This window comes from Sus scrofa, chromosome 15 (genome assembly GCF_000003025.6).
Source record: "Sus scrofa isolate TJ Tabasco breed Duroc chromosome 15, Sscrofa11.1, whole genome shotgun sequence".
Classification (NCBI taxonomy): domain Eukaryota; kingdom Metazoa; phylum Chordata; class Mammalia; order Artiodactyla; family Suidae; genus Sus; species Sus scrofa.
This window is the reverse complement of record NC_010457.5, coordinates 3,661,688-3,683,437: the sequence shown is the minus strand read 5'-3', so window position 1 is coordinate 3,683,437 and position 21,750 is coordinate 3,661,688. Positions and strand designations below refer to the sequence as shown.

General features: G+C 37.3%; 1 protein-coding gene across 20 annotated transcripts in view; it reads left to right on the top strand.

Moving 5' to 3' along the window:
• The window catches only part of MBD5 (methyl-CpG binding domain protein 5), a 446,601-nt gene that overhangs the window by 413,022 nt on the left and 11,829 nt on the right, over positions 1–21,750 (top strand). For 17 of the 20 annotated variants that reach the window (XR_002339404.1, XR_002339406.1, XR_002339405.1 and 14 more), the window contains 2 exons: positions 1,528–1,640; positions 20,336–20,411. Coding sequence is in view for 17 of the 20 variants with exons in the window: in XM_021076106.1 (XP_020931765.1) it covers positions 1,528–1,640; positions 20,336–20,411 (189 nt within the window). In the remaining 3 variants the exon portion in view is untranslated. The remainder of the gene's footprint in view (positions 1–1,527; positions 1,641–20,335; positions 20,412–21,750) is intronic. The other 3 variants (XM_021076114.1, XM_021076115.1, XM_021076112.1) reach the window with 1 other exon arrangement.

Genomic DNA, 21,750 nt, shown 5'->3' with positions numbered 1-21,750 from the left:
AATATCTTTCATATTCTTATTCTCTTTGTGTGAATGAACACAATTTGGGACGTCATTTCTAACATTAAATGTGAAAATATAGTCAGGCATCTTAAAAAAACAATAACAACTAAAACCAATGAATATATCCATCTTAAGATTTTCCAGTCATCCCAGTAAGACACACCATCACTTCTGTGGAATTGTTAATAGAAGAAAGTTTTCTTTTGTCTTGGCACACCGTAGATTGGGTATTCCCAGTGAACTTGTGTATATAGGATATTTGGATACTTTAGGACAAAATACAAAAACCATAAAAAGGAAAATGTTTCCATTATTTGACTGTTTTTCTCATTGAATAATTAGAAATTGATATTAATAATTATTCTAATTATTCAGTTTCTAGTGGAAGCTCTTGGTTAATCTCTACTATGTACTAAATTTGAAGGGGTCAAAGAAGAAATATGAATGAATAGTGCTCATGATTTAAGGACAAAAGTTAATAATTTCTTTGCTTAGTAGTGTATATTTTCTTACTCATTAGGTGTTTTGGAAACCTTTGAATTTTGATATAAAAGTAGTGTAGGGGTGGGGAAAAACTGGGTTAAGGGATGGTGAATTTGAAGCTGTATTTTCACAGTAGGCAGTACTGTTTCTACTTAGATTGTGTTTTTTCAAGATCAATAAAAGTAGCAGTGTTTTTCTAAATGTTCTTATTCACAAGTTACATACAAGATTTCCTGTTTATTAATTGTTTTTCTTAGGAGAAGTGGCTTCAAGAATCATGATAGAGATTATTAGGGGCAGGTGGCAAAGGCTGCACCTCCCCTCCCATCTGGTGGCGAACTGTGATGAGGTAGCAGGTGTCACATAGGCTAGGAGGGTGGTGTTAAAGCAGGACAGGATAGAGGACAGGCCCATCAGGTATAGCAACACCTTCTTCCCACAGACTCCTACTGCCCCCACTCTTTTTGTGGCCTCTGCAAACCTAACACATATTAGGTAGTACTAACTGCTCTATGCTTAGCTAAGTGTTCAATGTGACTGGTTGCGTTTTAATTCTCACAGCAATTACAGCAGAAAGGTAGTATTGTCCTCATTTTAAAGAGGAGGAAACTTAGGCTCAGAATATTTCAGTGTTTTATTCATGCTAGAAAGTGAGGAGGTCCGATTCAAACTTCCATTCTCTTGTCTCCAAAGCCACTTCACTAACCACTGCTCTAGTTCATCCCCTGATGGAATACGGATTTGCAGCTGTTGATCATCAGGCAGTGCAGAAAGCAAACCAGGGTTTCTGACTTACATGATTTTGTGAATTGAAGGTTATTTAAATTGAAAGTTATATTCTTAAAACATTATTTTCAAAATGTTGACAATTCAAAAGCCAGTCTTTCATCTCCATTAACATTGCAGCCTGGAGCCGTGGAATCCACCTCTGCTCGAGTGAGGACAGAGCATTTGGCAGAACAGTGAAAGTTAAGCCTCCCTTCCCCCAGTGCAGCACCTGCTTGTACAGCAGGAAACTAAAAATAGTGTTAACAATTGCAGGTCTGGGTAATGTGGTTTGGTGTTCATGCCTTCACTCAGGTGGAGCCGGAGAAGTTGAAGACACTAACAGAAGGTTTAGAAGCCTACAGCCGAGCCCGGAAAAGGAACAGAAAGTAAGCACTATTTTTTTTCCATTTTGTTTTTCAAGGATATAATTTACTGGTTTTCCTTCAAAGGGGCAATGATACCTCGCTTATTTTGTCCATCTTGGGTCCTGTGTAAGTACAGTTTAATCATTGTTATAACAGGACCATTATAGATGAATTAGCTACTACATAAAATATTTTCTTAACAATTTATGCTGTGTGTGGGATTTCCCTCTTCATCAGCTCTTTCCTCACTCCCTGTCTCCATCCCTCATTTAGTGGGAAAGAAAATGTGATTGATATTCTTGACATGTAGCAATTAAGAGTCTCTAAAAGTATAGCAAAAGTCTATCCCTTTGTAATTCAATTACTTCAGGAGTGGGAATACCCCCCCCCCACTTGTACACATGTGAATAATTTTGGCAGAGTTTAGTTGGTAAAATGGGGCAAAATGACGGTAAATAATTATTTTTTCTTGTAGGGGCAATAGGCTTTCTTTGGAACTATAACAAGAAGTTGAACTTTGGGACATGATTACTCTTCAAGTTTTTCTAGATCTCTATATTCTGAGTAAATATAGAATGGGCAACTAGATAATGTTTGAAATGTAATATCTACTCTAACACAATGTAGTTTTATATATCATAACTATTATTTCATTTTAAGGTAGAGAACTATAAATCTGCTTCTGTACATGTACATGGAAAGTTATCATTACTTAATTTTAATATTATCAAACATCTAAGAATTATGAAATTATTTGTAGTGTGTCTTGCACAAAAAAACTTATATGATGACAATAATAGTAAAAGGCACTCATTCTCTTCAGTAATTCTCACCAGACCTAAAATTGTAGAACTTAACCAGTCATGGGGAGACTATTTTCACCTCACTAGAATGTCTCATAAAAAGATGCCAACTGCAAGGGACAAACCCCGATGCTCCTGTGTTCAGGACTCCTCTGGAAGGCAGCAAGCTGGTACTAGGTTATGGTGAGGGCCAAGTGAATTGCCAGATTCGCTAGAGCTCTGATCTGATAAGGAACAGAGTGAGGCAAGTCTCCTTTACTCTGAACAAAATGACGTTTAACAATGCAGAGCGTAGTAGTAGGATAAAGCCTATAAAATTAATACAAGGACTGGAGGAAAGGAAGAAAATTACAAATGACGTAAATCACAAATTTGCAATGGGCCATTTTCTATAGAATATTCAAGAGTACTTATTTGACATAAAATATTCTTAAAATCTTTCCTTCGGTGAGGTATGCCAGTCAGCAGGATTATGTGCAATATAACCGAACTGTTGATAACAGAGAAATGAAATAACCCCTCCAAACATTTAGATATACTGCCTTGAAATGAGCTATATTTTCCCCATAAGTTTTCTATTAAGCAATTTCTGAAAGGTAATGAGTAACACATAGCAATTTAAATTTTTTTTCCTCAAAGCCAGTTTACTATTTATGGTGAATTTATATGAGTCCTAAGTGGCATTATCTAAAGGAACTCTCATGAAACCATAAACTTAAGAGTATGGACTGAAGAAGCAAACAACAGAAATATGAAGGAAAACAGCTTTATTTAACATATATTGTCTAAGTAGACTGAATTACCCTGTAAATGCCTAGTAGAATACTTTACATTTTATATAGATGATTTAAAATCGGAGTTCGTGTCGTGGCGCAGTGGTTAATGAATTCCACCAGGAACCATGAGGTTGCGGGTTCAGTCCCTGACCTTGCTCAGTGGGTTGGGCATCTGGTGTTGCCGTGAGCTGTGGTGTGGGTTGCAGACGCAGCTGGGATCCTGTGTTGCTGTGGCTGTGGTGTAGGCCGGCAGCTACAGCTCCAATGAGACCCCTAGTCTGGGAACCTCCATATGCCGCAAGAGCAGCTCCAGAAAAGGCAAAAAGACAAATAAATAAATAAATAAATAATAAAAAAAACTTTAGAAAAATTTTAAAAATAAAAAAAAAATTTTTTTAAATAATAAATAAATAAATAAAATCTATTATTTTATTCTCCCAATCACAAATTGGGCCAGAATTACTGAACCCATTTATAGATGAGGACACTATCTGAGCTTAAATAATGAGTTGGAAATCACATATGTGATAAATGATGTGTTGAATTCAGTCATTTATTTATTTACTTATTCAGTCATTTATATATTCGTTAATTCAAGGAGACTAATTTAGCAAAAAAATCTGTGCTAGCTAGGCACAGTGTAAAGTAAAGTCCCTGGACTTTACTCTTTAGTGAAGGAGGCAGATCTAGAAGCAAATAATTAAATGTTAATGTTGCAATTACAGGAGTATGTATAGTGTATTTTGAGAACGTAGAGCAGTCTCATTAAACGCAGGTAGTGGAAGACTTCCTAGAGTCATCTTCCTAGAAGAGGTGATATCTGAGCCAAGCCTTACACACTATGCAGGTGTTAGCCAGACAAAGGAAACGAATGGGGTGGAGTGGGGTCGTGTTTAGATGAGATCATCAGTTGGGGGACTTTAAATTGTCAGACATGAAATTGTAAGAAGTGAAGCCAAAGTTGTAAGTGGGGCCCAAATAATGAAGGGCCTAGTAAGGCCCCACAGGTCCCTTTATGTTATTGAAAGTCCCATTAGGGGACCAGTGGTTGGGTTTTCACTTTAGAGAGGGCTGTGTCAAGGATAAATTTTAAGGGCACAGTATTGGAGCAGGGACATCCATTTAGAGGCCATGTCAGAGGACAAGGGGGAATAAGGACTCAGCCAGGAATGGGGCAATGAGAAGGGAGGAGAAAGAATGTGGTCAAGAAATATTTAGGAGGTAGAACTGACAGAACGTCATGGTGACTGGAGCATGAAGGAGAGTAAGCTATCAAGGTCAACCCTCAGGGTTTTAGTCTGGGCGACTTGGTGGGTAGTGGAAACACTGAAATGGGAAATACAGGAGAGAGGCGTTGAGTCGATGTGAGATGCCTGTGATCTCACAGGCACAAGTCTGAAACTGGGAAGAAGTGGTATTTGATTATGTAAAACTGACTGGGTCACTCAGAGATACTTTGACCAATTTGAACAGTGGGCTAAGGATGAACACTGGGGCATTTGAACATGTGCTAGAGATAATAAAGGAGATGAGAATAACGATCAGTCAGAAAGGAGGAGGAGAATCAAGGGGTAGGGGAGTAGGTGTTGAAAGCCAAAGACCAAGAATTTCTAGGATGATAGAATGATCAGCAGAGGTCCCGTAAAACAGGATCTAAAACACCTCCATCAGCCTGAGCAATTTGGAGTCCATTGGTGACCTTAGTGAAAACAGTTTCCAGTAGAGTGGTAGATGTAAAAATAAAATGTCCATGGACTGAAGAATAAATAAAAGGGAGTAGAGAGACCCAGTAGAGATTATTTACTCTCTTTTGTACCCTTAATGTGAAAAACTCCTGAAGAATAAATGAAAGAAGTTTCGAGATAAAGATTTGACTACTGGAGTTCCCGTCGTGGCGCAGTGGTTAACGAATCCGACTAGGAACCATGAGGTTGAGGGTTCGATCCCTGCCCTTGCTCAGTGGGTTAACGATCTGGCGTTGCCGTGAGCTGTGGTGTAGGTTGCAGACGCGGCTCGGATCCCGAGTTGCTGTGGCTCTGGAGTAGGCCGGTGGCTACAGCTCCGACTGGACCCCTAGCCTGGGAACCTCCATATGCCGCGGGAGCAGCCCAAAGAAATAGCAAAAAGACAAAAAAAAAAAAAAAAGATTTGACTACTTTTGTAGGCCAAAGGGAAAAGGAGAAAGAAAGAGAATGAAAAAAGAAGGTGGCATTTGGAACAAGATAGTTAAAAGTTTGGTTTTTGACCTGAGTTCAAATCCTTGCATAGCTGTGTGTACCGTTGGGTATGTTGTTTAACCTCTCTGAGCCTAAATTCTTCATTTCTAAAAGTGGGCATATTAATACCTACCTCTTAGAATTGTTACAGTTAATATAAAGAGAATCTTAACATAGTACTTGGCATATGGTATTAGTAAACAGTTATTTTTATTGTAAAGATGCAGGTGAAACAAAATATTTTTGCCAGTTGGAAACTTCTATCTCTATATTAGATATTTAGAGTATTATGTAGTCATTTTAACCCTCAGTATCCTACAATCAAGCTGTACAAAAAATAAAGATGTACTTATTATAGCCAATCACAAAAGAAATATTAACATATTTATTGAAGAATTATTCAGGGTCATTTTGTACTTAAAAGAGGAAATAGCTTCATTAAAGAAAAAATTACAAGATATGATTTTCATTTAAACGAGAACCAAATCTTCTGTCTATATGTACATATAAATATATTCAGAAACTTTATTTTTGGGCTGTGCATGGGGCACATGGAATTTCCTGTACCAGGGATCAAACCCATGTCACAGCAGTGACCCGAGCTGCTGCAGCGACAACACCAGATCCTTAACCTGCTGCACCACAAGAGAACTCCTTGGAAATCTTATATTTATGAAGCTGGGAAATGATAAAGTGATAACATAAATCGCACTTTCACTTTAAAAATCAAGAAATGGTACCTAATGTATTAAATTGTCTATTTTTAATTGAAATGTAGTTGATTTACAATATTATATTATTTTCAGTTTAACAATATAGTTATTCAATTTTTTTCAGAGATTAAGCCCCGTTTAAAGTTATAATAAAATATTGGCTATATTCCCCATACTGTATATTATATCCTTGTATCTCATTTATTTTACATCTAGTAGTTTGTACATCTTCATCCACTTCCCCTATCTTTCCCTTCTCCCTACTTCCTCCCCACTGGTAATCATTTTATTATCTGTATCTGTGAATCTGTTTCTGTTTTGTTATATTTATTTGTTTATTTTCTTTAGATTCTGTATATAAGTGAAAACATACAATATTTGTCTTTCTCTGACATATCACTTATGTCATAATACCCTCCACGTTCATCCGTGTGGTTGCAAATGGCAAAATTTCACTTTTTTATGGCTGAGTAATATTTCCATTGTGTATGTATACCACTTCTTCTTTATTTATTCATCTATTAATGGGTACATTTAGGGTGCTTCCATATCTTGGCTATTATAAATAATAGCTGCTATGAACATTGGAGTGCATGTATCTTTTTTAATTAATGTTTTCACTTTCTTCAGATATATACCCAGGAGTAGAATTACTAGATCAAATGGTAGTTCTATTTTTAGTTTTTTGAGGAAACGCCATACTGTTTTCCTTGCTGGCTGTACATTCCAACCAAAAGTGTACTAAGGTTCCCTTTCCTCCACATCCTAGACAGCATTTATTTTTTGTTGTCTTTTTGACATCAACATTCTGTCAGGTGTGAAGTGATATCATATTGTAGTATTGATATACATATCCCTGATAATCAACAATGTTGAGTGCCTTTTATTTATTTATTTATTTATTTATTTTATTTTCCCACTGTACAGCAAGGGGGTCAGGTTATCCTTACATGTATACATTACAATTACATTTTTCCCCCCACCCTTTCTTCTGTTGCAACATGAGTATCTAGACAAAGTTCTCAATGCTATTCAGCAGGATCTCCTTGTAAATCTATTCTAGGTTGTGTCTGATAAGCCCAAGCTCCCAATCCCTCCCACTCCCTCCCCCTCCCATCAGGCAGCCACAAGTCTTTTCTCCAAGTTCATGATTTTCTATTCTATGGAGATGTTCATCTGTGCTGGATATTAGATTCCAGTTATAAGTGATATCATATGGTATTTGTCTTTGTCTTTCTGGCTCATTTCACTCAGTATGAGAGTCTCTAGTTCCACCCATGTTGCTGCAAATGGCATTATGTCATTCTTTTTTATGGCTGAGTAGTATTCCATTGTGTATATATACCACCTCTTCCGAATCTAATCATCTGTCGATGGACATTTGGGTTGTTTCCATGTCCTGGCTATTGTGAATAGTGCTGCAATGAACATGCGGGTGCACGTGTCTCTTTTAAGTAGAGTTTTGTCCGGATAGATGCCCAAGAGTGGGATTGCGGGGTCATATGGAAGTTCTATGTATAGATTTCTAAGGTATCTCCAAACTGTTCTCCATAGTGGCTGTACCAGTTTACATTCCCACCAGCAGTGCAGGAGGGTTCCCTTTTCTCCACAGCCCCTCCAGCACTTGTTATTTGTGGATTTATTAATGTTGGCCATTCTGACTGCTGTGAGGTGATATCTCATGGTAGTTTTCATTTGCATTTCTCTTATAATCAGCAATGTTGAGCATTTTTTCATGTGTTTGCTGGCCATCTGTATATCTTCTTTGGAGAACAGTATATTCAGGTCTTTTGCCCATTTTTCCATTGATTGATTGGCTTTTTTGCTGTTGGGTTGTATAAGTTGTTTATATATTCTAGAGATTAAGCCCTTGTCGGTTGCATCATTTGAAACTATTTTCTCCCATTCTGTAAGTTGTCTTTTTGTTTTCTTTTTGGTTTCCTTTGCTGTGCAAAAGCTTTTCAGTTTGATGAGGTCCCATGGGTTTATTTTTGCTCTAATTTCTATTGCTTTGGGAGACGGACCTGAGAAAATATTCATGATGTTGATGTCAGAGAGTGTTTTGCCTATGTTTTCTTCTAGGAGTTTGATGGTGTCCTGTCTTATATTTAAGTCTTTCAGCCATTTGGAGTTTATTTTTGTGCATGGTGTGAGGGTGTGTTCTAGTTTCATTGCTTTGCCTGCAGCTGTCCAGGTTTCCCAGCAATGCTTGCTGAATAGACTTTCTTTTTCCCATTTTATGTTCTTGCCTCCCTTGTCAAAGATTAATTGACCATAGGTGTCAGGGTTTATTTCCGGGTTCTCTATTCTGTTCCATTGGTCTGTCTGTCTGTTTTGGTACCAGTACCACACTGTTTTGATGACTGTGGCTTTGTAGTATTTCTTGAAGTCTGGGAGAGTTATGCCTCCTGCTTGGTTTTTGTTTCTCAGGATTGCTTTGGCAATTCTGGGTCTTTTGTGGTTCCATATAAATGTTTGGATTGTTTGTTCTAGTTCTGTGAAAAATGTCATGGGTCATTTGATAAGGATTGCATTGAATCTGTACATTGCTTTGGGTAGGATGGCCATTTTTACAATATTGATTTTTCCAGTCCAGGAACATGGAATATCTTTCCATTTCTTTCCATCTTCTTTGATTTCTTTGATTAAAGTTTCATAGTTCTCGGCATATAGGTCCTTTACCTCCTTGGTCAGGTGTATTCCGAGGTATTTGATTTTGTGAGGTGCAATTTTAAAAGGTATCGTATTTTTGTATTCCTTTTCTAATGTTTCATTGCTGGTATACAGAAATGCAACTGACTTCTGAATGTTAATCTTATATCCTGCTACTTTGCTGAATTTATTAATCAGTTCAAGTAGTTTTGGGGTTGAGTCCTTAGGGTTTTCTATGTATAGTCTGTGAGCACCTTTTAATGTGCCTGTTGGCTAACTGTATGTCTTCTTTGGAAAAATGTCTCATCTTTTTCCCATTTTTTAATCAGGTTGTTTGCTTGTTTGTTTATTAAAGTGTAGTTTATTTATAATGTTTCTTTCATTTCTGTTGTACTGCAAAGTGACCAAGTCACACCCAGTTCCTTGTGCTATGCAGTAGGAACCCATTGCTCATCTACTCCAAATAGGTTGTTTGTTTGTTTTTTATACTGAGTTATATGAGCTCTTTATATGTTTTTGGACATAAAGCCCTTATCAGACATATCATTTGCAAATATTTTCTCCTATTCAGCAGGTTGCCTTTTCATTTTGTTAGTGGTTTCCTTTGCTGTGCATAAGCTTTTAAGTTTAATTAGGTCCTAATTGTTTTTGTTTTTGTTTATTTCTTTTTCTTTAGGAGACAGATTCAAAAAATATTGCTAAAACTTATGCCAAAAGAGTGTACTGCTTATGTTTCTTCTAGGAGTTTTATGGTTTCTGGTCTTATATTAAGGTCTTTAATCCATTTGAGTTTATTTTTGGTGTGAGTTTATATATGGTGTGAGAAAATGTTTTAATTTCATTCTTTTGCATGTAGCTGTCCAGTATTCCTCACACCACTTTTTGAAGAGTCTGTCTTTTCCCCCATTGTATATTTTTGCCTCCTTTGTCATAGATTTATTGTCCATAGGTGGGTGTCCATAGAATGGGCTTTCCATTCTGTTCCATTGATTTATGTGTCTCTTTTTGTGACAGTACCATACTGTTTTGATTGCAGTAGCATTGTAGTATAGTCTGAAGTCAGAGAGCATGATACCTCCACCTTTGTTCTTTTTTCTCAAAATTGTTTTGGCTATTCGGGGTCTTTTGTGTTTCCAGATAAATTTTAGGATTGTTTGTACTTGTTCTGTGAAAAATATAATGGGTATTTTGATAGGGATTACATTAGATCTGCAGATTGCTTTGTATGGACGTTTTAACAATTTTAATTCTTCCAATCTAAGAATACAGGATACCTTTCCATTTCCTTGTATAATTTTCAAATTCCTTCATCAGTGTTTTATAGTTTTCAGTGTATAGGTCTTATATCTCCTTGGCTAAGTTTATTCTGGGTATTTTATTCTTTTTGATGTGAATATAAGCAATATTTCCTTAATGTCTCTGACAGTTCATTATTAGTATATAGAAAAGCAACAGATTTTTGTATATTAATTTCATATCTTGCAGTGTTACTGAATTAATTGATTCATTCTAATAGTGTTTTGGTGTAGACTTTAGGATTTTCTGTATACAGATAGTATCATAACATCTGCAAATAATGACAGTTTTACCTCTTCCCTTCCAATCTGGATGCCTTTTTTATCTTTTGTCTGATTTCTGTGGCTAGATCTTCCAATACTTTGTTAAATAGAAGTGGCCAGAGTGGACATCCCTGTCTTCTTCATGATTGTAGAGGAAAAGCTTTCAACTTTTTATGGTTGAGTGTGATGTTAGCTTTGGGTTTGTCATAAATGGCCTTTATTATGTTGAGATATGTTCCCTCTATGCCCACTTTGATGAGAGTTTTTATCATAAATGATGTTGAGTTTTGTCAAATGAATTTTCTGCATCTGTTGAGAGGATCATATGGTTTTTATCTCTCCTTTTGTTAATGTGGTATATCACATTGATTTATTTGTGAGCATTGACCCCTCCTGCATCCCTGGAATAAATCTCATTTTGTCATGCTTCATGATCCTTTTAATGTATTGTTGAATTTGATTTGCTAATATTTTGTTGAGGATTTTTGCATCTGTATTCATCGGAGATATTGGCTTGTAATTTTCTTTTGTGTGATATCCTTGTCTGGTTTTGGTATCAGTGTAGTAGTGGCCTTGTAGACTAAATCTGAGAGTGTTCCCACCACTCCAATTTTTTAGAATGGTTTGAGAAGGTTAGGTAATAGCTCTTCTTTATATGCTTGGTAGAATTCCTCTGTGAAGCCATCCAGTCATAGACTTTTGCTTACCAGTTTTTTTTTTAATTATAATTTCAGTTTCACTACTAGTTATCAGTCTGTTAAGATTGTCTATTTATTTCTTCTTGATTCAGTCTTGGAAGATTGTACACTTCTGGAAATTTATCCATTTCTTCTAGGTTGTTCAATTTATTTCATGTAACTGTTAGTCATATTATCTTATGATTGCTTTGTATCTCTGTGTTTGGGTTGTTATTTCTCCTCTTTCACTTACTATTTTGTTTATTTGGGTCCTCTCTCTTTTTAATTAATGAGCCTGGCTAAAGGCTTATTAATTTTGTTTCTCCTCTCAATAAACATCTCTTGTTTTCATTGATCTTTTCTATTTTTTTTTGTCTGTTTAATTTGTTTCCATTCTTTCCTTCTTCTGACTTTGGGCTTTGTTCTTCTTTGTCTATTCCTTCAGATGAAAGGTAGTATGTTTATTTGAGATTTTTCTTGTTTCTTGAGGTAGGCCTATTTCACTTTAAACTTCCCTCTTTGAACCACTTTTGCTACATCCTATAGATTTTGGAAGGTTGTGTTTCCATTTTCATTTGCCTTTAGCTATTTTCTCATTTCCTCCTTGATTTCTTCTTTAACTCATTGGTCTAGTCTCCATATGTTTGTGCTTTCCTCACTTTTCTTCCTGTAATTGATTTCTTGTTTCATATTATTGTGGTCAGAAAAAAATACTTGATATAATTTCTGTCTTCTTAAATTTGTTGAGACTTGTTTTGTGACCTACCATATGATCTATCCTGGAGAATGTTCTATATGCACTTGAAAAGAATGTATATTTTGCTATTCAGAGATGAACTGTCCTGTAGATATCTGTAAGTCCAACTTGTCCACTGTGTAATTTATGGCCACTGTTGCCTTTTTTACTTTATGTCCAGATGATCTGTCCATTGATGTAAGTGAGGTGAAAAAGTTCCTTCCTATTATTGTATTGTTGTCCATTTCTGCTTTTATGTCCATTAATATTTGTCTGTTATATTTATGGGTTCCTGTATTGGGTGTACATAAGTTAATGAGTATAATATGCTCTTCTTGTATTGATCCCTTTATCATCATATAATACCCTCCTTTTTCTTTTGTTATAGACTTTGTTTTAAAATCTATTTTGTCTGTTGAACATCTTTTCAAGTGTTTTTTGGCCATCTGTATGTCTTCTTTGGAGAACTGTCTGTTTAGATCTTCTGCCCATTTTTTGATGGGGTTGTTTGTTTTTTTGGTATTGAGCTGCAGAAGGTGTTTATAAATTTTGGAGATTAATCCTTTGTCAGTTGATTCATTTGCAAAGATTTTCTCCCATTCTGTGGGGATATAAGTATTGATATCCTGCTTTCTTGTTATTTCCATTTACATGAAATATCTTTTTCTATTCCTTCACTTTCAGTCTCTCTCTGTGTCTTTAGTTCTGAAGTGAGTCTCTTATGAGCAGCATGTAGATGGGTCTTGGTTTTCTATCCAGTTAGCCACACTATGTCTTTTGATTAGATAATTTTGTCCATTGATATTTAAAGTAATCATTGATAAGTGTGTACTTATTGCCATTTTATTTTTTATTTTCTGGTTGTTTTTGTACTTCTTTCCTGTTCTTGTCTTCTTCTTTTAGTTTCTTCCCTTGTAGTTATATGATTTTCTTTAGTGGTGTGTTTGTATTCCTTTCCCTCTTGTTTTTGTGGATCTGTTGTAGGTTTTTTGATTTGTGGTAACCATGGGGTTCATATATGTTGACCTAAAACTATATCTATTTCTTTTAAACAGATAATTCTTTGAGTTCAAATACATTCTAAAAGATCTGCAGTATTTAGTCCTTTCCTCCATTCTTTGTGGGTTTTTTTTTTAATCTCTCTTTTTTTTGTTTTTCTTTTAGGGCCACACCTGTGGCACATGGAGGTTCCCAGACTAGGGGTCTAATTGCAGCTGTTGCTGCCAGCCTACACCAGAGCCACAGCAATGCCAGATCCGAGCCATGTCTGCGATCTACACCATAGCTCATGGCAATGCCGGATCCCTAACCCACTGAGCAAGGCCAGGGATCAAACCCACAACCTCATGGTTCCTAGCTGGATTCGTTTTTGCTGCACATAGATGGGAACTCCACATTCTTTGTGTTTTTGATGTCGTGTTTTGACATCTTCATGTTTATCCCTTTACTGAGTATTATAGTATACTTGGTTTTAAAATTTTTTGTCTTTTAATCTTTGCACTAACTTATTTAAATGGTTGATCTCCAGCCTTTACTATATATTTGCCGTTACTAATGAGATTTTTCTTTCCTATAGATACTTACCTCTAGCAATAGCTTTTGCTTTTCTACCTAGAGAAGACTTTTTAACAGTTCTTTTAGGGTTGGTTTAGTATTGATGAACTCTTTTAGTTTTTGTTTGTCTGAGATGTTCTTTATCACTGTTTCAATTCTAAATGATAATCTTACTTGGTAGGGTATCCTAGGTTTCAGATTTTTCCCATTCAGCCCTTTAAATATATCATGCCACTGCCTTAAGGCCTATAAAATTTCTTCAGGAAAATCAATTGATAGCTTTATCAAGGTTCCCCTATATATGACTCTGTTTTTCTTACTACCCTTAGAAATCTCTCTCTCTTTCTTCTTTGGCTACACCCATGGCATATAGAAGTTCCTGGGCCAGGGATCCAATCTGAGCCACAGTTGCAACCTGTGCCACAGTTTCAGCAATGCAGGATCTTTTAACCCACTCTGCCAGGCCTGGGATAAAACTGGCACCTGCACGGTGACCCAAGCTGCTGCAGTTGGATCCTTAACCCACTGTGACACGGGAGAACTCCTAGAAATCTCTTTAATTTCTGCAGTTTTAATAATGATATGTCTTGGTGTGGATCTGTTTGGTTTATCTTGTTTGGGACTTTCTGTGCACCCTGTACCTGGAAATCTGTTTCCTTCTTCAGGTTCAGGAAGTTTTCAGCCATAATTTCCTCAAATGTGTTTTCTACCCATTTCTCTTTCTCTTCTTCTTCTTCTTTGACCCCTATAATGTGAATGTTAATATCCCTGATGTTGCCCCAGAGTTCTCTTAAACTATCATTTTTTTTTTTTTTTTTTTTTTTTTTTTTTTTACTTTGGGAGTTCCCATCGTGGCTCATTGGAAACAAATCTGACTAGCATCCATGAGGACGCAGGTTTCATCCCTGGCTTCACTCATTGGATTAAGGATCCAGCATTGCCATGAGCTGTGGTGTAGATTGCAGATGTGCTCGGATCTGGCATTGCCATGGCTGTGTATAGGTCAGCAACCATGGTATAGGTCATGTGTATAGGTCAACCCATAGCCTGGGAACCTTCATATGCCACAGGTGCAGCCCAAACAAGACAGAAAAAAAAAATTAAATTTTAAAATAAAAATAAAAATTAGTTTTTCTTTTTGCTGTTCTGATTGAGTAATTTCATTCTATCTCCCAGATCATTTATGCATTCTTCTTTATCACCTAATCTGCTGTTAATTCCTTTTAGTATATTTTTCATTTCACTTATTATATTCTTCAGCATGATTGGGTCTTTTTTAAATATTTTCTAGTTATTTGTTAAAATTATCACTGTATACATCTTTTTTTTCCCCCAAGTTCAGTTTGCATTCTTATTACTGTTTCTTTGAACTCTTTATCAGGTAAATTTATTTCTGTTTCATTAGAGTTTTCCCTTTTACTAAGGTTTTCCCCTAGTTCTTTTGTTTGAAACATACTTCTCTGTCTTCTCGTTTTGATTAACTTTCTCTGTCTCTGTGAAATTAGGTGAAACAATTACTTATCCCAGTCTTGGAGTTCTGTCCTTGTGTGGGAGCATTCCTAAGCAGTCTGCATGTACTCAGCGGCTTTTCTGGGAGAGTAGGATCTGAAATGAGCACTGGCTGCATCTTCCCCCAGGGAGTGCTGGTAGTCACCACCTTGGCGGGAGGTAGACATGGAGTTGAAGGCATTAGAACCAGTGCCAGTTGTGAGCTGGGTCTTCCTCTTTGGCCAGTGATTGTTACTGCCCTATAGGAAGTTGGATTGCGGCCTGAGAGGCTAAAGCAGGAGCCCTGAGGGAGTTGGGTTTCTCTTGGGTGTGATGTAATCTCTGCCTTGGTTGAGGTTGTGGCCAGGGCTTGAGGCTGCATTCCTGTGCTAGTTTCACTTCTTCCCCTGATGCGTGTGCCTTGGTTAGAGGCTGGGTCAGGGCTGGAGGAGTTTGTGCCACACAACTGAGCTGGTTTTGCAATGACAGTCTCCACCCTTAAGCACTCTGGCAATGTCTGTCTCTGCTCTTGTTTGTGCTGGCTCTTGTACCCTAAGTGTGTGCACTCTCGTTGGCAATGGCAGCCTCTGCTCTTGTAAAGAGCATTACCAGATAAAGAGGGTCTGGAGCATGGGCCCAGCACAGGTTGGGGAGTGCAAGCCAGCCAGAGCACCAGGCTATTTTCAATCTGCCACCTCTGCATTGTGACCAAGGGTAAGCAAGTCTGTGCATGCACTCTTCAACAGTGAAGTCTCAGTTTCTTACGGCCTTCCAATACAAGTCCCACTTGTTTTCAAACCAGCTGAGGGGGCTCATCTTCCCACTGTCGGACCCCAGGCTATGTGGCTTGAACCCCATGCTCCCCAGGGAGGATCTCTAAGTCTGAAATATACCCCCTTCTCTTCTGGGTCTCCCATTAGGAGTGTAGATCCTAACCAGATAGCATCTCCTCCCTTCCTACCACACTCCATGTGGATCTTTCTTTACAGCTTTGGTTGTAGAAATCTGGTCATTCTTCCCGTCTCCAGGTCATTTTCAGCAAGAGTTGCTCGACGTATAGTTATATTTTTGATGTACTTGTGAGTGGAGGTGAGTTCAGTGTTCTTGTACTCCACCATCTTGATTATCTCTCGTGTGTTAATTTTCTTTACTCTTTTTTTTTTTTGTCTTTTTTTGTTGTTGTTGCTATTTCTTGGGCCACTCCCGCGGCATATGGAGGTTCCCAGGCTAGGGGTTGAATCGGAGCTGTAGCACCAGCCTATGCCAGAGCCACAGCAACGCGGGATCCGAGCCGCGTCTGCGACCTACACCACAGTTCACGGCAACGCTGGATCATTAACCCACTGAGCAAGGGCAGGGACCGAACCTGCAACCTTATGGTTCCTAGTCGGATTTGTTAACCACTGCGCCACGACGGGAACTCCAATTTTCTTTATTCTGCATAGTTTTACTATGGATTAAATTTTATAATCTAAGATTCTTAACATTTAGTTCTTACCCAAATTTGTTCTATTCAACACAAAATGTTGAATTCTAAGCTTAAATCCTAAACTGAAAGTGTAGAGCAACATACAGTTTCTCATGTCCCTCTTATTTCTGTGCTATTCACAGATGTGTATCTGGCTTTTTTTTAAATGAATGAAGATGAGGATAATGTGTGACAATATAGGCAGTGAAGATGAAAAATGGCAATTATCTCCATTAATAATTAGAAATATGATTATATGAACACCTATTGCTTAATCAAGTAGGTTTTAGAGTGTCCATTAGTTAAAACTGTTTATTATTAAATGTCAGTGGGGAAGAGAAAATAGTGGAAGAGATTCCACAAGGAGGCCATCTGGATTGGAAGACTGAATTTTGACTAATTAGTCATTTAATGAACTCATGGAGCTTTTTCTTCCTCTTTTAAGCTCATTCTTTCTTGACCAGCTAGTGTAAAAATTGGTATATATATTTGACATCTGGGAAAGTCTCTCTTTACCTCTTGATTCTCATGATGAATTCATGTAATTTCATGCCCCACATCTCTATATTTATTCTCTCTTCCAAAAGTAGTCATTTCTCCTGCTACTAACTACTTAAGTTTGTTAAAAGAAAAACATTATACTAATTAAATTAATCCAAGATGTTTATAAACATTTTAAATACCTTGTTAAAGGATTAAATCACAAACTCCTAAAATTTTATCTATTCATTCAACAGAATTATGTTTATACTTTGGTGATGTTATTGCAATTTTTCATAGGGAAAGATTTTTATAACTCAAATTATTACTTTTGAAAACTATCTGTAGTTAAATATCCATCCTTTTCATTATAAAATTACAGTTGGTTTCACCAATTCTCCCTAAAGAGTCATGAAGTATTGCATACAAACAGGTGTGATAATACCTACTTCATCAGCTTGTTATAAGGATTAAATGAGATAATGTACATGAAGATTTAACACAGTTTTGTTACATATAAAATTTTCATGGAGTTCCTATTGTGGCTCAGCAGTAATGAACCCGACTAGTACCCATGAGAATGTGGGTTCAATCCCCGGCTTCATTCAGTGGTTTAAGGATCCAGCGTTGCCGTGAACTGCAGTGTAGGTCACAGACGCGGCTCGGATCCTGCATTGCTGTGGCTGTGGCATAGACTGGCAACTGTAGCTCCAATTAAACCCCTAGCCTGGGAACTTCCACATGCCGCCTGTGTGGCACTAAAAAGCAAAAGATAAAAAATAAAACGTTTTTTCAATAAATACTATCTATTTTTGTTATTAAAGGTGAGAAAACCAAGATTCTCTGACACTTTTTCACTGAAACCCTTTACCTTTTTTAGACATTTAAAACTTTTACATAGTCAATTTTAAACCCCCAAGATAGTATAGTAAAAATGCATAATAAATATCTTTTAAAACTTATTTTCATACTTTTATGCAAATGCAAAAGAAAGAGTAAGAATAACTCTATTTAACATATTACAGTAACAAGGTTTAATATTCTCAGGCAATAGGCCATGTGTGAGACTGTAAGGTCTTTGCCAAACAGTTCACCAAAGGGGCCCCAGCCTAATCCTAGCTCAGCTTAAATGTCCCTACAGAGCCCTAGGGATGGATTCCTACCCGGGTTGGATTCCTACCCAGTCACCCAGAATCATGCTTAGCAAACTCCTTGTTGGGAAAACAACTCTGACTCCACAAGATTCCCAGAGCCCCTTAAAACTGGATTGGGTAAGTAAATAAAAGATAGCATGCAAATAGATTTTATGAACTTAGTGGTCAAAAATATCAATAAAAGAGAAAGAGGCACATTGCAGAATGTTATGTATATCAGGACACCTTGTGTGTGTGTGTGTGCGTGTGTATACACACACATAAAAGACAATACTAAGTACTATTCATGGACATATATAAAATACAAAAAACACACTATACAAATATGCCTTTGGGGAAAAGGTGGGAGAAAATAGGACTAGAAATTGATAATAGGAAATGAATCCAACTAGGAACAATGAGGTTGTGGGTTCGATCCCTGGCCTTGCTCAGTGGGTTAAGGATCCAGTGTTGCTGTGAGCTGTGGTGTAGGTCACAGATGTGGCTTGTATCTGGCATTGCTGTGACTCTGGTGTTGCTGTGGCTCTGGCATAGGCTGGTGCCTACAGCTCCGATTAGACCCCTAGCCTGTGAACCTCCATATGCTGGGGTGCGGCCCTAATAAGACAAAGACAAAAAAAAAAAAGAAGAAAGAAATTGATAACAGGAGTTCCCGTCGTGGCGAAGTGGTTAACGAATGCGACTAGGAACCATGAGGTTGTGGGTTCGATCCCTGCCCTTGCTCAGTGGGTTAACGATCCGGCATTGCCTTGAGCTGTGGTGTAAGTTGCAGACGCAGCTCAGATGCCGCGTTGCTGTGGCTCTGGTGTAGGCCGGTGGCTACGGCTCCGATTCGACCCCTAGCCTGGGAACCTCCATATGCCGCAGGAGCGGCCCAAGAAATAGCAAAAAAAAAAAAAAAAAGAAAAGAAAAAAAAAAAAGAAATGGATAACAAATGGAAATTTAAATTTCAGCTTCATTTTCTTTAATAAAAATGAATTAAAGGAAATACGTAATTTATTAACAGTTTATTCTGGGAAATGGATTTGATGGGGTTGCTAATTTATTCTATGCACCTTTCTGCATTGTTTACATTTCTAAAAGTAAAGTGGCAAGAATATAAAAGCTAGAGGCTAGCTTACAGGCCTACAAAAGGTTGGGAGAAGAAGTTGGTGCTGCATTGCCTGTATAATTTAATTACAATCAATACATTAAACTTTCTTTTCTGTTCGACTGAGTTAAGTGCATATATGTTTCCCAAAATATAGAGCCGTTGTTTTAGCTTGAGTCAGACATTTTTATTTAGTAAATATATGCAGCATCTATGATGTACCTGTCAGTAAACTACTCAGGATTGTACACAGAAACTAAACCTATGAATTGTCAGGGTAAAACTTGGTGAAGGCCTCATTTAAAAGCATTCCACTAGAGTTCAAATACGTTTCTAAACACAATGTGAGCCAAACTAAATGGCACTGTGAGCCAAATCTTTCTACAAATGCAAATTTCCAATCTCCATGTAGATGATAGGATAGAACTTAACTCTTGGAAAACCATGCTAAGCCTGTCTTGAAAAGATTTACCTCCTCAGCTTTTTCTAGTAATTGTCATGACAAGACAAATGAAATGAATCACCTTAGTACTCAGAATAATTGGGTAATTATTTATATACATAGAGAAGGAAAAAATAGAGTGGACATGACTGCAGCGGTGGATAGTGTGGATTTGCCTGATTTTAGTAATTAGTTTAGCAGCTTCCTAGATATGTTTCAATATGTGAGTAATGGTATGTTTAATGGTATGCTGAGTGGAGAGAAAAGGTCAGATGAATGATAGATGCTCTGAGACGTCATTCTTCATCTGCTCAAATAGTTATGTCATTTTGGTTTGTGGGGAAAAAAAAATGGGGCTGAGCCTCAGGTGTGGCGAGTTAAACCGTTTCCCACCTGGAACAAATGCACACCAGGATTTCAGGTTTCCCTTGCTCAATTCCTGAAGCCAGGAGGCTCCAGAGAGGGCAGAGGGAGCTCCCTAGTGGCCAGAGCCTGCAGTTCAGCCCCCGCAACCTCCTGTCTGCACAGCCTGGCCGCTGAAAAAGAGACAAGCCAGAACAAAAGGCAGTGCAGAACAGGTTGGAATCTAGGAGGACAAGCTGCATCTGCATGAAAAGAGACCTGTGGCCCAGCTTTCTGGCAAAACTATCTGACTGTGGAAGAAGCATGTGGAAGGGGAAAGAATCCATTCTTCCCAATCATGTGTTCAAATTTTTTTAGTAGTTACGTGGTTTTATCACTCAGTCGTGAGAATTCCAGAGTGTTTTGTCATCTGAATTGTCCAAATGTGAATATAAATTGACTTTCTCTCGTGGAATTGGTACTTCTGTTTTCTGATTGGGGGATTAAATTGAGATTTTTGTGTCCATAATTTATTAATCTGGTGTGTTGTTTTCATTAATTCCAGAAGTGGAAAGCTAAATAACCATTTAGAAGCTGCTATTCATGAGGCCATGAGTGAACTGGACAAAATGTCTGGGACTGTAAGTTAATTTATTTTTCCATTATATTGTGTTTCTTTGAAAATAAATTGTATTATACTTTTTGGTAAAGTCTCTTAAATATTGTCAAGCAACTCACATAGTAATACTAAATTAGTAGGCTCAAAAAAAAGACTAATATCAGGAAAGATTAAAAATAACTTAAGAACAAATAACCTACTGGTATTAACTATGTATTTTTTCTGAGATAAGTAACTTTTTCCCTACCATGTGACAGTCTTTTAAAATGTAAGCAGCAAAATATTGAAGTTCAAATCACAGCTTTCTGCATTTTGACTCTCAGAATAGCAGTGGTCATTAGTATTGCCTAAAAATTCAATAATAAATTTTACTCTGTTTATAGAACAAAAAGGGAAATTGAACATAGGGTCAAGCTCAAGGGTGTATAGACCTCTCATCTCCTTTCTACTGTTACTTAAAAAATAAAATATTTGGCAAAAAATTCTGTTTCAAATTATTTAACAGTATAACCTCTGGTTTTAAAGAGGTAGAGTCAACTTTTTATTTAAATTTTTATTGAAATGTTCATATAATAGTGTTGTATGTAAGAAGTTTAATCATTATTCTCTAATTTACATATTGGCTAATGTAAGCCTCAAAATATAATTTTGGTAATCTTTTTAAAAATGTAAATTGTCAAAAGCTATTCAGCAGTGGGATTTCTTTTACTTTTACCTGACACTGTGGTAATAGGGTTATCTGAATCCTAACAAGCCATCTAGTGGCTATTGAATGACAGAGATAAGTTATACATTCATAGAATGTTGGGATTGGGATGGACTTTAGAGATTTTGTGATCTGACTCATCATTTCAAAGATGGGTAAATTGGGGCCCTAAGATTTTAAATTTCCTGGTGCAATTATAGCAAGTCTGGATTATAGACTCAAACACCTTCTAGGGCTAGACAAACAATATCAATAGGTAAGTGGGTAAGGTATAAGAAAAACAGTAATTTGAGTGGATTGAGAAAGGCCAACCAAGATGCCCTAATCAAGGTAGGCTCTTTCACTTGGGTCTGGTTCTGGTTGGGAAGGGTTTGCTCAGCCATTCAGGGGCTCAGGTTTTTCTATATCTAGTGTCCAACATCCCCTAGGGCCTCTGAGATCATCCCCTGGGGCTTCTGAGTGCTCCATTATATCTTTGCATCCAGCCCAGCAGGTGAGAAAAAAGCATGTACACAGAAGACTGTCAGGATAGATTTTATGGGCCAGACTGAGAAGCTCATCACTTCTGCCAGCTTTCCTCTGGCCTGACCCAATCATGTGGACTTCTTAATTCAAGGGCGCTAGTAAATATCTTATACTCCATACCTGCTCAGTA